The 17,537-nt window shown below is 39.1% G+C and overlaps 1 protein-coding gene across 1 annotated transcript; it reads left to right on the forward strand.

The window, feature by feature from the left end:
• Positions 1 to 11,014: 11,014 nt before the first annotated feature.
• LOC122051474 (coatomer subunit gamma-2) lies at positions 11,015 to 16,600 on the forward strand. The gene is made up of 18 exons (XM_042612630.1): positions 11,015 to 11,156; positions 11,575 to 11,672; positions 11,768 to 11,818; positions 11,886 to 11,999; positions 12,067 to 12,267; positions 12,345 to 12,446; positions 12,759 to 12,866; positions 12,931 to 13,161; positions 13,431 to 13,681; positions 13,767 to 13,938; positions 14,010 to 14,165; positions 14,253 to 14,303; positions 14,674 to 14,811; positions 14,891 to 15,088; positions 15,165 to 15,296; positions 15,373 to 15,546; positions 15,861 to 16,100; positions 16,171 to 16,600. The coding sequence occupies exons 1-18, from the start codon at positions 11,111 to 11,113 to the stop codon at positions 16,363 to 16,365; spliced, it is 2,658 nt and encodes an 885-aa protein (XP_042468564.1). The 5' UTR covers positions 11,015 to 11,110; the 3' UTR covers positions 16,366 to 16,600.
• Positions 16,601 to 17,537: the final 937 nt, after the last annotated feature.

A 17,537-nucleotide genomic window follows, 5' to 3' on the forward strand; every position in this document is an offset into this window, starting at 1 on the left:
CATGCTTATCTTCATTAAATAACAATAAATTATCGTTATTCCTATTCGGTTGCCAAAAGGTTAGTACTATTCCTATCCTACCATCATGCATACCTAAACTAAATAACGAAAAAGAAGAAATAAACATGCATAATATTAAAGCATCATAAAACAGACAACAAAAATTAAATTAAGCATATAGATTCTTACTTGGAGCGGCAGGATGGAGGCTTGACATGTGTGTAGTAAATTGACTAGACCTGGCTCTAATACCAAACTGTAACGCCCTGCCCCTCCTGCTAAGGCGACGGGGGTTACTTACACATACATATACATACCTACTTACTACAGCGGAAATCTTATTTATAGAAATTAAAAACTTTTCTTTTCTTTAAAATCAACATGACTAATCACCTGGACATATAACACCACATAGCATACTTAACATGATTTTTAAGTCATAATGCCCAAACACAAAATTTAAATGCCATGGAGTCATAAAACAGTAACATAACTAGGCATAGTTCTTATTAAACAAAAGCAGGTCTTTCTCCTTTAGCCAAGGCGCTACCACACACATCCTTCTAGCCCCTCCTGCTGCTCCCCTAGTTCATCCATTCCTTGCCTTTATCTGTGGTACAAGAAAGTAAGCTGTGAGCACTCATGGCTCAGTAAGTTCCTTTCCTACTCACAAAATCGTATAACATATTAAATCACAAGACATAACACATGGAGGCAATTCATCATATCATGTAGCATACCATGGCATATCGTAACATAAGCGTAAGGTATCATGGCATAACATAACATAATCATCAATTGCACCCTGACATATCATAACATCATCATAAATATCATGGCATAATCATAAGGTATATGCAAGGTGAATTCCTAAACATGTATCATGAAAACATATGCAATATGTCCTTTGAAAACTTATAATATACATACTTAAACATAATCTCAACATGATTAGGGCTTCGGCTTGTACCACATACATAAATGCGCGCGTCCTATGTAGGTCCAAGGTAGCAAGTCTTGAACCCTACAAGGCATACATACTAGGCTCGTTTTTTAGTCCATCGACCTAGGGGCACTTAGGAGCCCATCCCTAATGAGGCTCGTTTCTTAGTCCATCGACCCCGGGGCGCTTATGGAGCCCACCCTTGGTACAAGCCATACATAAAGTAAAATAGCATGTTTTTACATATCATGGTTCTTATCTTTTCTTGTACATCGTGTCACTTATCATATCATATCATATAGACTTTTGGGCACACAACTCATCATAATGGTATGTAAAGATTTGTGCACACAGCACATCATATATTTTATGCATAAATTGGGCACACAGCACATCATATATTTCATGCATAAATTGGGCACACAGCTCATCACATATATCATGGATAAATTTGTACATAGCTTCATCATAAATAATACACACCATAGCATAAGGGTCTCCATCATGTATAAATCATAAGTGTGCATAATTTAAACATAGAAGCATAGAAATCTCAAAATCATGGCATATAAGATACATGGAAAACATAATTCGATTTCTAACCCTAATGTCTTTTAGTGGCCGAACCATATAGGTTGGGTTTTTGGTAAAACTTCATACCAACATGTGAAACCTAAGTAAGCATCATTTCTTATACCATAAGAACTATCATGAGCAAGTTTAGGTAGAGTTCTAGGTTACTTAAGCTTACAACTTATCATGGCTGAAACTTATCAAGCATACATTGGGTTAAAAACTATCATTCAAGCTTGTGAACCCTAAACAACCTTCATAGCAAACATTTCAAGGAATAACATGAGCATGGTTGAGTTAGGTTCTAAGTTTCCTAAGTCCTACATCATGTAATGGCCGAATGTTATAGGACTAAAAATTTAGGTTCAAGTGTCCTAAAAGCATGAGAACCTTAAACAACCTTCATAGCAAATATATCAAGGAATAACATGAGCATAGTTGAGTTAGGTTCTAAGTTTCCTAAGCCCTAAATTCATGAAGTGGCCGAAACTTGTAGGGCTTAAAATTAGGGTTCAAGTGCCCTAAAAACATAAGAACCTTAAGCAACTTTTATAGCAAATATATCAAGGAATAACATGAGCATGGTTGAGTTAGGTTCTAAGTTTCCTAAGCCCTAAATCATGAAGTGGCCGAAACTTGTAGGGCTTAAAATTAGGGTTCAAGTGCCCTAAAAACATGAGAACCTTAAGCAACTTTCATAGCAAATATATCAAGGAATAACATGAGCATAGTTGAGTTAGGTTCTAAGTTTCCTAAGCCCTAAATCATGAAGTGGCCGAAACTTGTAGGGCTTAAAATTAGGGTTCAAGTGCCCTAAAAACATGAGAACCTTAAGTAACTTTCATAGCAAATATATCAAGGAATAACATGAGCATGGTTGAATTAGGTTCTAAGTTTCCGAAGCCCTAAATCATGAAGTGGCCGAAACTTGTAGGGCTTAAAATTAGGGTTCAAGTGCCCTAAAAACATGAGAACCTTAAGCAACTTTCATAGCAAATATATCAAGGAATAACATGAGCATAGTTGAGTTAGGTTCTAAGTTTCCTAAGCCCTAAATCATGAAGTGGCCGAAACTTGTAGGGCTTAAAATTAGGGTTCAAGTGCCCTAAAAACATGAGAACCTTAAGCAACTTTCATAGCAAATATATCAAGGAATAACATGAGCATGGTTGAGTTAGGTTCTAAGTTTCCTAAGCCCTAAATCATGAAGTGGCCGAAACTTGTAGGGCTTAAAATTAGGGTTCAAGTGCCCTAAAAACATGAGAACCTTAAGCAACTTTCATAGCAAATATATCAAGGAATAACATGAGCATGGTTGAGTTAGGTTCTAAGTTTCCTAAGCCCTAAATCATGAAGTGGCCGAATGTTATAGAGCATGAATTTAATTTCCATACAACAATAAACATAAGCACATTAGATTAGCTACATAACATTTCATCAAGGAGATCATGAGCATCTTAGATTTGCTTTAAATTCTCCTAGGCTTTAAAAAAAAAAATCCAAACATAGCTGAACCTTCATGGACATGAAATAGAGTTCAACTTAACATATAATCATGGGCATATCATAATAGTTTCATATCTTATCTTAAGGAGATCTTGGCATACTTAGTTTTAAATTAAAGCTCTCCTAGGCCCTTAGTTCTACCATGGCCGAATACTCATGAATCTAAGTTCTACCAAACATTTTAACATAGATAAATCCTTACCATAAAATACATGCTACAAGAGAAATATCAAGCATATTAATTTTAGATCCTTTCATTCTCTAGGTTCTTCCTTTGGTCTTATCTTGGTTAGAATTTCTTCATGATGTTTTCTTAGCTTTTTCATGTGACCGAATCTTCATAGAAAAATAAGAGCTATTGTACCACAGGTGAGGGAAACTTACATCCTTTCGCTTGTGGTTTTCCTTAGAGAGAAAAGTGTTCTAGGTGATAAGGAAGGTGGAAGCTTCTTCTTCTTGTACCTCCTTTTGTTTCCTTTGCTTGTAAGGGCTAGAACTTGAAGGTTTCTTCTCAGAATTTAGCTTTCTTGGAGAAGAACTTAACTTAGAAATTGGTATGAGGAGAGGAAAGGGGTTTCTTGGTTCGGTGAGGGATGAAGAAGGGAGAAGGAGGAAGAAGAAAATGAATTTAATCCTTTGTTTTTTTTTCTTCTCTAAACCTATTTATCCCTTTGCCAAATGAAACATGTCCTCATTCATTCCCTCAACTCCTCTTTTCCTCCACTCCTTTAATTCCCACGAAAATAGAGAGAGGGAGGGAAGTAGAAAATTCCTCTTTTGCTTGCTCCTCTTCTTAACCAAGAGGGAAAAGAAGGTAAACAACTTGGTTTTCTCTTGTTCTTTTTTCTTAGTTTTCTTTTCTCCTTTAACTAAATTTTTCATTCCTTTCTATCCAATTATTTCTCCTTATCCTAATGGTTATCATTCATCAATTTATCTCCATCAATTGTGGGAGGTTCAAGGTTCAATCCTTGACCTCACCTCTTCTTATTCTAGATTTTGTTTTGTTTTTTTTTCATTTTCCTTTTTCTCTTATTCTTTTCATTTCTATGCTCTAAGGAAAATAATATTCATATACCTATCTTATAATTTCGTGGGTGTTACAGAAGAGTGCACTGACGGATGAGAAGAAGGTGCCTGATGTTCCCAAGGGACGAGAAGCCGGAGCGGAAGGTTGCTAGAGAAGGCCGAAGGAAGATGGGTTCGGGTGAGCCTTATTCCGGATAACCAAAATCACCCAAGCGAGCGGAGCCGGGGTGGAAGACCCGGAGGAAAAATCAACCTACGTTGACTGTGCTCTGGGTTCCCAGAGCTATTCCGGGCGCTCGGATCACCTGGGCGACCCTGAGGCGCCTCGCCTCGGGGGAGCTAGAAACGCACAATCCGAGTGCTCGAAATTGAAAAGTTATCAAAACGCGATGTGGCGTTATCCACTGCGATGAGGATGAAATTTTATCCACGTCCAGGTGCTTGGAACCCTTTCAAGCACTCCGATCAGGTTATAAATACAACCCTGATCCCAGAAACTAAAAATAATACTTGTAATTAATTCTAATTCAGTTTAGCTTTGTGTCAGGAAAGTCTGATCGGCTAGTTACATTTGATCTAACCAAGTGGCTACTGAGTCGAGGGAGCTGAGCCCCTGACATTGAGGGTCTACCTAAGTGGGCATCGAGTCAGGGGAGCTGAGCCCCTAGCCCAACCAACTGAAAGTTTCTCAGTTGGTTAAACGGAGTACGATCGAGGGAGCAAAGCCCTTGGAATGGTGTGGACTGATCATCACTAAGTAGAGTGGGCTAGAATTTAGGGAGCTAAGTCATTGGAGTCAAGGTAATCAAATATGCCGAATGTAACTAGATTGACTAACTGAGTGTCTACCTTAGAGAGTGAAACCTTGGGAGAGTACAACAAAGTTATCTCCTTTAGCGGTGAGCCTGATTGAGACTAATCAGGGAGTTGTCTTGGAGGTCTCGATCGGACCATACTAACCCTCTCATCCCAAGTAACCAAATTGGGAATTGATCAAGTTGACCTATCTTAGCTTTAACCTCCAGCTATACGAGAATATTGACTTTTTCAATTTATGTGAAGGCTTCCGATATTCCCTATATCACAAGTCTCTCTTTAAAGTATAGTAGAAGAAGGTCCGAGATGGACCACCTACACAAGTCGCCGACCTAAAATATGTGAGGGATGACTCTTCTTTATAAGTCTAGCACATTCTATGATGATGGGTTGTAAGCTGAGCAACTACTTTCTCCTTGGTTTCGTTGATCAAGTATAGCTCTAGGGGTTCCTCGCTCAAGATTACTTTGCTCATAAAGACTTCATCTAGTGGGCTCTTCCCCAACTTCAATAGGAACAATGCCTTCCTCCCCCCACCACACACACACAGATTAAATGAAAGGGTGTCATCTTGTTACTTTCGCGAGACGTGGTTCAATAAACTTATAGAATACTTGATAGTTCCTCTATCTAGCCACCTCTGACATGGTCAAGTTTAATCTTGAGCCCCCGAATGATCTCCCAATTGATAACTTCTTCTTGACCATTGTTTTATAGATAAGCTATGGAGGTGAAAACTTGAAGAATATCAAATCTTTCACACCATTCTCAAGTTTGCTACCCTGAAATTACCGCACATTGTTTGAGACAAACTTTTAGGGGATACCATATCGATTAAGGATGTCCTTTCATAAGAATTTTATGAATGTCTTCTCCATTATCTTAGCCGGAGCTTCTGTTGGTGTAGGGAGCACCAGACGATCAAATCTGTATTTTCATAATGGTAAAAGTGGTTCAAAGTTAAGCTGTCTTATTTTCTAACAAGTTGAACTAAATGTGTAGGAAAGTCCTAAGTGATCTTAGGCAAAGAAAGTCCTAGCTAAGGTTAGGCAGGTGGAAAGTCCTAGTTGTGGTTAGACAACAAAGTCCTAGTTTGGGGGACTGGGCTAAGTCTTGGTGGGTCAAGGACTTTGGGTGAAATCTAAGAGTCAAGGACTCTAGGTGAAAATCCTAGGGGTCACGGACATTAGGTGGAAGACTGGACGAATCGTGGATTGGACGTTCAGTATAAGGTCCTGAAGTCTCGAATGTTGAGCAAAAGTCCAGATGGTCTGGAAGACTGGTCTAGCAAAAGATAAATTCTTTTGAGAGCAGTAGGTGACGATACATTCTCCGTTGAGGAAACAGTAAGGGTCGGTTCGACCTAGGGATTTTGAGAAATCCAAAAGTCAGAACTGGACAGTACGGAGACTGTCAAGTAGCTTTATTAATCATATTTTATTGTGCTAACTTTGGCTTGCAAGGTATGTTTTATATTTTGAACTAACATGGCTTGTAGAGAGTGAAAAGCACAAAATAAGCTTGGATGAACAATGTTTAAGGTGCCTCTGGGGAGGTTGGAGGCGTCTCGAGCACCTTAGCTGAAGGCTCACGCGGAGAGGTGGGGTGTGCTTGAAGGCGCCTTGGAGTTGGGATGGAAAGTGCCTTCCATGCCTTGAAGGTGCCTTCGGATCGATAAACAGTGCAAGCTGTGGAGCTTATTGATATTGAGAAGTTGGGGATAAGTTGCAAAGCTGGAGGTACCTTCATTGGGGTTGAAGGCACCTTCAATGGGGTTGAAGGTTCCTTCAACAACCAATAAAAAGTGTGCTCAACCAGAGGCTTCAACACACTTCATTTTCGCAACCTTTCTCCTGCTCACTGCTCTAAAGATGGTCTTGCGACTCAGCAACATGACTCCGACAACCGAGCGACGCGACTCCGACGACCGAAAGCACGACCTTCTAGATCCTCAAAAGTTGTTGGTATACTTTCAATTGTAGTATTTAAATTAAATCTATTGTACCCATCTTTGTAAAGATTTTCTGAACTGATAGTGGATTGTCCAACAAAAGTGATCGACGATCGCATGCTTTGGAGTAGGAGTTATCAAAAGCTCTGAACCAAGTAAAACCAACACGTGTTAGGGATTGTTTTACTTCCACTATTTTACTTTCTATTTCCGCTGCATTTATTCTGTGTTTTTAGAACAGGTATCAGAGTGAGACTGTTATGAATTGGTAAAATCATCAATCGAGCAGGGGGTTCTTTTTTTTTAAAAATATATATATATATATATATATCATTTTTTCCTCTAAATTTTTGCATTGTAAAATTCTCATTTTTTTATTTCCATGTTTTCACCATTAGTCAGAATTGGTGAAATAACCCTTTCGACAAAATTTGTCATATTATTATTATTATTTTTTTTTCCTCGAAATTAGTGTAAATATCATTCAAGTTTTACTATCTCTTTTCATATTGCACTTCTAATCCAAGACTAAGTCTTGGAATAAGATTTATTATTTTTGTCATTGCAAGATCTTCACTAAAATGCCCCATCAAGAAGTCTATAGCACCTTACACTCACCACTCTTCTCCGACGAAGATTTGGCTATTGAAAGAGCCAAATAAAGTACTATCTGAAGACCGAGGTAGAAATGTGGATCATCATCCAAACAGTCCTCTCCCTACCAGTCGACGACACTGGAGCACTTGTATCATGCAAAAATTGGGACACACATTTGATTAAAAAGATTGAGGTTAATGCTGAGGCAACTTGAGCCTTATAATGCAAACTCACTAAAGTTGAGTTGAATCGAGTTGAACCATTCAGCAGCGCAAAGGATCTCTAGCAAAAGTTGATCAAATTTCATGAAGGAACCTTCGATGCTAAGGTATGTAAGAAAGATTTGTTGTTAAATAAATTATATAACATTAAAATGCAGAAAGGTGAGTCAACGAACCAGTTAAACGCTCGCATCCAAGATCTTCTGAATAACCTCCACGCGATTGGACAAAAAATAGGGAATCACGACGTTATCAGATACACTCTAAATGTTTTTCCAATAAATACCTTATGGGCATCGATGATAGATACTTACAAAGTATCCAAGGACCTTTCTTTAATTAGACTAGATGAGTTATTTTTTGAATTCTAACTTTATGAACAAACTAATACTACTCTGGTCGAAAAAGATTGCATTACTTGCAGAGAAACTCATAAACAAGAAGTCAAAGCTTAAGCACCCAACCCAACCTGAATCCAAAGACGAATCAGATTCTGAAGACAAAGACGACATCACCAATGAACTAGTCAAACTAGTTCGGAAAGTACTTAAGAAGAAGAAGGTGACTCAATCGAACATAAAGACCAAGCCTGAAGTTACCTGCTATGGTTGCAATTAGAAGGGACACTGCAAGCTGGAATGTCGAAACCAGAAGCAAAGAAGAAGGAAGGCCTTGAAAGCAACTTGGTCTGAATCCTCGGAAGATTTGGAGGTCCGCTGTGGCAACCGCCGCATCACTGGTGACTGTTCGATTGCCTCCAGCGTCGCTCCCCAACACTTGAGTTCCCTCCTCGCTAAGCAGATCCTTGTGGGAACCGACCAGTTGCAGACCGCGACTCTCCAACATGGCCACAGCCGCAACATTGATCTCCGCGTCCGCTAGTTTGGACTTGTCAGCCAGGCATGCGTGTAACATAACTTGAGCTGCAAAAGAAAGAGAGAAATCAATTAGATTCAAAAGTTAGGCTAAGAAAGAACATACCTAAGCTGGACGGAAGCCTCGTGTAGATCAGGCTCAGGTCGAACACGTAGAGGACACCCTCCAGCAACAACTTGTGTATATGGTATTTCTGACCAGGCCAAGCTAGAAGTTACATGAAGGTAGTCCGAGCGACTCTTATACTCCTTGAGCTCTAGAGGGTTCGACACCTCTAATTGCCACCTGGTCGGGAAATCCGGCCGCTCAGGAAAGTAAACAAAGAAATAGTAGTCCTTCCAATGCTGGTTGGAGGACGACATCTTGTCAAAGAAGACTAGGCCCACTCGGGATTGGAAGAGAAAAGTCCCCTGCTCGAACAATTTGAGATAATAGAAATACTGAAAGAGCCGAGGAGTAAGGGGAATGCTGTGCAGGCGGAACAAAATGACGACCAGCACATCAGCCGAAAGGAGTTTGACACTAGTTGGTGGAGAGAAATACAAAAATATTTACAAACGGTAGAGATTGATTGGGAACCACAGGGCGACGGTAAATTAGTCCCTAAAGAAATATACAAAACCCAGAGGCGACTCGTTCGAGCAATCAAAGGCTGAAGGGAGACCGATTTGATAAGCGCAAGGAATTTCAAAGGCATCTCTCAAACTCTCAGCATCACCTCTGTCGAACCTGGACTCGATGGATGTGTACCAGAGCCTAAGGATAGCGGTAGGAGATTGAGAGGAGCTCGCCATTGGAAATCAACGTCTACAAGAAACAACGAAGTTGTTCGATTGAAAGAAAGGACGCTAATAACAATGAACAGATCCAGTTGAACAATACAGAAAGCATACTAGAGAGATCGCTATAAGCGCCAAGAAGGAAGGAGAACGCAGTGTCACTGGAAAGCTCGAAGACAAGGACGCGGAATGAGGAAGATGGAAACACACGTGAGGTTTATAAATCTCGCAGTCGATCAACCTCAGTCGTCCGATCTAAAGCTATGGAAACCTAGAAGCAGATCCAATCGTTGATTTTGAAAAGGCGCACGCCTCATTGTGAGAGAATATCCGCCTGTCGCATCGAGCATGCGACGGTAGTGAGGGACACATGTCCTTCGGTCATCGGATAACATTTAATGAGCTTAATTAAAAAGATATGACCGCGTGCTCAATCATAACTATCAGGGATTTACACGGTCTTCAAGAAATTTGGACGACATCAGCCAAGACCGAGCTCGCTTGAGGACGTGTAAGGAAAAGGAAAACATGGGCCAAGTGTTGCTGCGCATCGTCCCGATCGACGCACAAAACGGGTCACAGGGTTGAACCCGACAACAACAAAATGAAGCTGAGAGGCGTTGGCTTGTGGGCCGATCAGTGATTCCAGACCGAGCACAGTCCGATAGGACACTGTAGCATCTGGGCTCAACAAGCCTCGAGTCGCCAAAGACACATCTTGTCCAGTCAGTCGGACTTGCAACTTCCTTCGACTAGACTTAAATGAGAGACTTGTAATGCAGCGATAAGGAGGAGCCTACCTGGCCCGAGTCAATTGCCACAGTGTAGGTCAAAGTCAAAGTGGTCAACACCAGGGTTTAAGCAAGGCTCGGCCGCACCTGAGCATGAAGCGGTTCATCGCCCGATTGGAGGGATCATTGTCTGATCGACCATCTGAGTAAACCAGTGTCTGGCCAAGCCGATCGGCGGAAGAGCAAGTTGAGCGGGCTAGGAGCTCGAGCCGAGTGGGCCACTCGTCCGGTTCGAAGTATGGTGTTGGCATAGTACGTATAATGATCCGGTAAAATAAAAAAAGAGGAAAAGACAGATAATTAATAAGAGAAAAAGAAAATAAAATAGAACACTTCATCTATCATTAAATGAGAAGAAACCAAGACAAAGATGTCTTTGATCGGTAATTAGTATCATTAAACAGGAGAAGACGGAGGGTCACTGAGAAAGGTATAAAAGAGTACGCCAAGTATGGAGAAAGGCAAGATTCATCTTTGCCCCTAGTACTCTCATTTTTTTCTTTTCCTACTTTTAACTTGAGCGTCGGAGGATCAACATGATGGACTCCTTCCCTAATTTAATTTTATTTTACAAATAGAATTAAGGTCTTCATGTAATCAGTAAGACTGTCATGCCCTCAGCTTTTCAACTCCACGTCTTCAAACAAGATGAACTCTTTTATATAATACTAAATGTATGTAAATTTTCAATTATTCATATTTTTATTCATCTCAAGTATCGATCTAAAAAATTGTAAGCAACAAATGATTTAATTAATTTTAAACTATAATTAATACAAGACTCAGATACTATATTTAATTATGTTAATTATTTTGAAAAATCTGATTTGGCCAGTGGCAAGTAAGTGGTAGCAAGGGGTCGGATTTTGTTCAAATTAATCCGATTCAACCCGATCCATTTAGAGGCTCCGCGGCCTTTCCCATTTACATAAGACGCCCCATCCCATCGACCGATCGCCGGTTGTACTGTCCTCCCACTTCCCATCTCTTCCCTCTTCGTCGATCCCGTCGGATCTCGCAACACCGACATGGCTCAGCCCTTTGTCAAAAAGGATGATGACCACGATGAGGAAGGTCTTCTCCCATGCCTTTTTTTTTTTTGTTATTTCAAGATCTCTCGTTGATTCCAGTGTATTTGCGTTTAAAATTCTTCGATTTTGATTGAATCCTGGCGCCAAGACGATGTCCAACGATCTTCCGAATGGAGATCTGCCGGTTTCATATAGATCCGTGCTGAGAAAGAGACACCCCCTTTCATGACGAGATTTGTCCTTTTTCAATAGTGGATCTGAAGTCGTTGAGTGATTTTTTTTTTCCTCTTTGACCTTTTGATTCCTGCATTGGACTGCTTTGGTATGTAGTTTTCGCTAATATTGATTGTATTGGAGGAAATTAACTATATTGGAGCGCAACTGTCCTGTCACTTAGATCTAAGCTGATATTTGTGTGCTGGAAAATGACTGCTCGTGTCGAAATCTTACCCTTAATGCAGAAGAATACTCACCCTTTCACGGAATTGAGAAAGGAGCTGTCCTGCAAGAGGCAAGAGTTTTCCACGATCCCCAACTCGATGCCAGAAAATGCTCTCAGGTACCGTGTTCTAGATCTTGGTTGCCAGTATGCTTGTATGATTGAGTTAAATTATTCCACATGCTTTATTCATGATTTTTATGACAAATTTGCAGGTTATTACTAAGCTATTGTATTTGCTTAATCAAGGAGAAACATTTACTAAGGTGAGGTCCTGTTACTTTTTCCTGCTACGCTATAGTCAACATTGTTGATGTTTTCTTTTTATTATAGGTTGAGGCCACGGGAGTCTTTTTTGCCGTGACAAAACTATTTCAGTCTAAGGATACAGTGCTTAGGAGGATGGTCTATTTGATGATTAAGGAACTTTCACCGTCTGCAGATGAGGTGTGACTGTCTACAATCTGTCTTTAAGAGCTTTACAATATTAATATTTTTTCCTTTGTCTGTCTAGGTTATTATTGTCACAAGCTCTTTGATGAAGGATATGAATAGTAAGACTGATATGTATAGAGCCAATGCTATCCGAGTCCTTTGTAGAATTACTGATAGCACTCTGCTTGCTCAAATTGAGAGATACTTAAAGCAAGCAATTGTTGACAAAAATCCTGTTGTTTCTAGTGCAGCCCTCGTTAGTGCAGTTCACTTGCTTCAGGTATCATTTTTTCACTTTTGGCCATGCCTATGGTTTACTTTCACATGTGACATATTTACTTCCAATTATGGATACAGACAAATCCAGAAATTGTAAAAAGATGGAGCAATGAGGTGCAAGAAGCTGTTCAGTCAAGAGCTGCTCTCGTGCAATTCCATGCTCTTGCTCTTCTACACCAGGTGTGCTACTTAATTTTTTCACAATGTGCCTGCATTTTGAGTTGCATGTAGATCATCATGGTTCTGTACATAGAATTATATGAACATCCACAGGCAAGGGATAGAAAGTACAAGTACTGTAATTGTTATGAGTTGCTAGAGATGACATGTCTTATGTAGCTTTAACTGGTTATTGGCTTTCCGTCAATTTGTAGTTTTCTTTACCGTGCATTAAATTATTCAATGATGAACTACATGAGATTTAAAATTCTATTAGAGCTTTTATCATAAACTTTTTGTTTGTTCTCCACTTATTGCTTTTCTGAATTGCAGATTAGACAAAATGATCGCCTCGCTGTTACCAAGCTTGTCACTAGCTTGACTAAAGGATCAGTCCGTTCACCTTTAGCTCAGTGCCTTTTGATAAGATACACTAGCCAGGTATTTTCATGGACTGGAGGTTAGATAAACAATCTGAGATTTTATAACTAGACATCTTTTTCAGGTAATTCGAGAATCAAATGCAAACTTACAAGGAGAGCGGCCATTTTTTGATTACCTTGAATCTTGTCTGCGACACAAAGCTGAAATGGTTGTCTTTGAGGCTGCAAGAGCAATAACAGAGTTGAGTGGTGTGACTAGTCGAGAGTTGACCCCTGCTATCACTGTATTGCAGTTGTTTTTGAGTTCATCAAAACCTGTTCTTAGATTTGCAGCTATTAGAACACTAAATAAGGTTAGAGTTGACAAATTTTATTAGATTTTTTCTAATTGTCGATACTAAGTGAATTCTCAGAAAATTTTATTTCATATTTAATCAGACATGCTCTCCAAGTTGATCCTTCCTGTGCTACAAATGCATATCTTGTTACTTTCTTTGTCCATTTAACATCTACTTATAGCCAATGTCCTGCCTAGATCTAAATTAGTTACTTATTTTGTTTATCAAAGGAATTGCTTGTAGATATCATAAAGTGTTTGTTGAGCTCGATTAATCTGTTGCAGGTTGCTAATACTCATCCTCTAGCAGTTACAAATTGCAACATTGATATGGAGAGCCTAATTTCAGACCAAAACAGGAGCATTGCTACACTTGCAATAACTACACTTCTAAAAACTGGAAATGAATCAAGTGTAGATCGCCTGATGAAACAAATTACAAATTTCATGTCAGATATTGCAGATGAGTTCAAGATTGTTGTTGTGGAAGCTATAAGATCTTTGTGCTTGAAATTCCCCCTCAAATACCGTTCTTTGTATGTAAAAGTCCTCTTCACTTATGTTTCTGCTAGATGTTCTTTACTGAAGGCAAACATTTATTTGTTGCAATTTACTTCCTAGGATGAATTTCTTAAGCAACATTCTTCGGGAAGAAGGGGGCTTTGACTACAAGAAAGCAATTGTTGATTCAATAGTCATCCTCATCAGAGATATACCTGAAGCAAAAGAAATTGGCTTGTTTCACCTATGTGAATTCATCGAGGACTGTGAATTTACGTACCTGTCGACCCAGGTAATTATCATGTGATTTTTTGCCATGTTCGTATCCTTGAGTTGAATTAATTTTTTCCTGCTCTCTACTAGATTCTTCACTTTCTTGGGAACGAAGGCCCAAAGACATCAGACCCTAGTAGATATATTCGCTATATTTATAACCGTGTGATACTTGAAAATGCAACTGTCCGAGCTTGTGCTGTAAGCACCTTGGCAAAATTTGGTGCTATGGTAGACTCACTAAAGGTACTAGATCATGTTGTTTCTTGAAAAAGTGTTCTTCTGATTTATAATCCGACACTTATTGCTATTGGCTTTGGCTATTTTCTGCAGCCTCGTATATTTGTTCTGTTGAGGCGTTGCCTATTTGATAGTGATGATGAGGTAATTTCTGCTAATATATCTGAAGATAGAGCTTTTTTTCTTGAAATGTGGTAATTTTTGGTTCTACAAAAATCAGTAAGATTCATAAGTGAGTCCTCTTGTGTATAAATCTTTGAAGTGTTTTTTTATATATTCTCCATTCACTTTACATTTCTGATTCAAGTTACACACTTTTTGAAAATTATTCCAATTTGAAGACACTAAGATCCTATAGATAAGAATTATATGTTTATGGTTAAATTTCAGAGCTTGATTACTGGTACAATTGATGTCCAGTCTTATTTCTTGGTTATGGTTCATTGTTATTGTTACATGGCAGCCTTTATAGTCAGAGTAAATAATCTTGTTTTGTCACTCTCATCTGATGTAGGTCAGGGACAGGGCTACACTTTATCTCAATACTCTAGGAAGTGACCCTGCCACTGAAACTGATCAGGAAGTAAAGGAATTCTTATTCGGTCCTCTAGATGTGCCACTCATCAACTTCGAAACAAGTTTGCGTAATTATGTATGATCATCACTTGTAATGTTTTTGTCAAATACAATAACTATTTCTACGACTTAATTTGCCACTTTTTTAAATTCAGGTGGCATCAGACGTGCCCTTTGATATTTTTTCTGTCCCCAAGGAGATCAAATCACAACCCCTTGCCGAGAAGAAGGCTCCTGGTAAAAAGCCAACTGGCTTAACCACTGCTCCAAGTGCTCCCACTTCCGTCGTTGATGGATATGAAAAACTCCTTTCCTCCATCCCTGAGTTTTCTGGATTTGGAAAACTTTTCAAGGTTATCAATAGCTGTTATTGGGTGCTATATCTGATTATTCTTTTATTAATATCACTTATCTGCTCTGATTTCTCAGTCATCTGCACCTGTGGAGTTGACTGAAGCAGAGACTGAATATTCCGTTAATGCAGTGAAGCACATCTTTGATAGCCATGTCATATTCCAATACAACTGCACAAATACCATTGCCGAACAGTTACTCGAAATGGTCAGTAGTTGTTTAGGAAATAGTTACTCAACTAGGCTTGTAAACCTTACAATGTTCTGATTTTCCTTTACATCAGGTTACTGTTTTTGTGGATCCATCTGAAGCAGAGGAATTTTCAGAAGTTGCAACAAAGCCCTTGCGGTCCTTACCATATGCTTCGCCAGGACAGACTTTTGTTGCTTTTGAAAAACCAGAAGGTGTTCCTGCTACTGGAAAGTTCTCTAACCTTCTGAAGTTTGTGGTTAAGGAGGTTTGCCTCATCCCTCGGTTGTCTGATGTTATTATAATATGCATGTCTGAATCTCAGTAAATTGTTCATTCATGTCTGTTTATAGTTTTCATAAAATAGAAGATAATGCTCCTCCGGCTACTGCTTACCAAGTAAATGAGTTCAACGGGCTCTTTTCTTTGTTTTGGATGGTCAGGATTTCATGCTGTGTAGAATGTTATCTAAGAGTTAGCTTCAGCAACTTTTGATCTTTTTCTGCCGGTGCTTTGATGCTTATATTTATTTAGCTTGTGTCGTTGACAAATCCAACCATTCTCCTTTTATGCTGTAATCAGGTAGATCCAGCTACGGGGGAGGCAGAGGAAGAAGGCGTTGAAGATGAGTACCAGCTTGAGGATCTTGAAATTGCTGCAGCTGATTACATGCTGAAGGTGGGAGTCTCCAACTTCAAAAATGCTTGGGATGGCATGGACCCTGATAATGAGCGCATTGACGAGTATGGCCTAGGTGTGAAAGAGAGCTTGGCAGAAACTGTCAAGGCAGTCATAGATATTGTCGGCATGCAACCTTGCGAGGTTAGCCTTTCTTAAGCATGGGATTTCATTTTGCTACAGAATTAAACCAACCATGTTGAATTGTTCGCAGGGAACTGATGTCGTTCCAAACAACTCCAGATCACACACATGTTTGCTGTCAGGTATTTTTGTTGGCAATGTGAAGGTGCTTGTTAGAGTTTCATTCGGCATTGATGGGTCCAAGCAGGTTGCGATGAAGCTAGCAGTTAGATCTGAAGATCCAGAGATCAGTGAAAAGATTCATGAAATTGTTGCGGAGGGTTGAATGCTGCAAACATTGATTGGATGGATCTTTTGCCATCAAATTATATTGCCTGCGGTTCCAATCATTTTTTTCCCTATACTTGTTCTTTGTTATTTTTCATTAGAACTTATCGAATATCCCAGCGACCGTGAGGTGGCTGTCATTTTGTTTGGTAGGAACTTGTTTGTGATGAGTCTTAATTGCATGGTGGATGAAATTTATTCAATTATACCATCTACCGGATGATCAAACATAATAATCAACGCTTATTTTATGGTTGTCGGATGTGTGGAATTAACCGTGCATCCAAGGTTAGGCCTTCCATACGATATATATAAAGTTTCAATTCACTGGGTGTGCGTCTGTACTCATTTATTCGTGCTCATGTGTATATTAATTATTATATTTTTTTTAAAAAAAACCATTAATTGTTAATTGTTATACACGCGGCGTGTGCTTACTCGAGAAGTCTCACTAATTGCTAGGTACGTGAAGAAAGCGATATTATTTAAGGATACAGATGATTATTTCTAGCATATATAAAATAATGTATCAGTGATAAAAGTCTTAAAAGATTTTTTTTTCTTATTTGACTTAAATTCGGGAAAATAAATTGTCCCTTTATCTTTTCTTTAACCTATCAAGCTTGCTTGCCCGACCTTAATCTATTTTGACTAACTAATTTTTACTTGTGGAGGGACATCGTCGGTAGAGGTGAGAGATGATTGACAGGTTGGTCCGGGGTATCATGCATCAATGGAGGTGGAGGCCGGTGCCCGGATTACAATGTGATGGTAAGAAATAGAACGAGAATTAGAATTTCCCTTAGGATATATTATATTTAGAGAATTTAAAAAATTTATGATGCCAAGTTATCCATTATGAATTATCTATGTTTCTCAGTAAAAAAATTATGTAAAACTGAATCGGTCACTAATTAATAGGATTATAAAAGTTAAACATCTAAATTATAAATAAAAAAAAATGAAGGTGGAGCTGTTGTGGCTTGTGAATGGGTAAAAAATCAGTTCAAATCCTCTGTCTCTATTTCTTTCTGTTCCTGTGTCCCATTATCGATCGGACGTATCATGACATCTCTGAACTCCTAAAAAACACTTTCCTCGCTTTAAAATCCACAAGTCATTTCCTCCTTAAAACAATTTCATTTTCTATTGAATATTATCTTATACCCC

Source organism: Zingiber officinale, chromosome 3A (genome assembly GCF_018446385.1).
Source record: "Zingiber officinale cultivar Zhangliang chromosome 3A, Zo_v1.1, whole genome shotgun sequence".
Taxonomy (NCBI): Eukaryota; Viridiplantae; Streptophyta; class Magnoliopsida; order Zingiberales; family Zingiberaceae; genus Zingiber; species Zingiber officinale.

What these genes read in the sequence shown, in the direction of transcription:
- LOC122051474 (XM_042612630.1), top strand. Translation starts at nt 11,111, where the DNA reads ATGGCTCAGCCCTTTGTCAAAAAGGATGATGACCACGATGAGGAAG. An exon ending in CTATTAGAACACTAAATAAG is followed by an intron (nt 13,162 to 13,430) that starts GTTAGAGTTGAC and finishes AATCTGTTGCAG; the next exon opens with GTTGCTAATACTCATCCTCT. An exon ending in TTACGTACCTGTCGACCCAG is followed by an intron (nt 13,939 to 14,009) that starts GTAATTATCATG and finishes GCTCTCTACTAG; the next exon opens with ATTCTTCACTTTCTTGGGAA.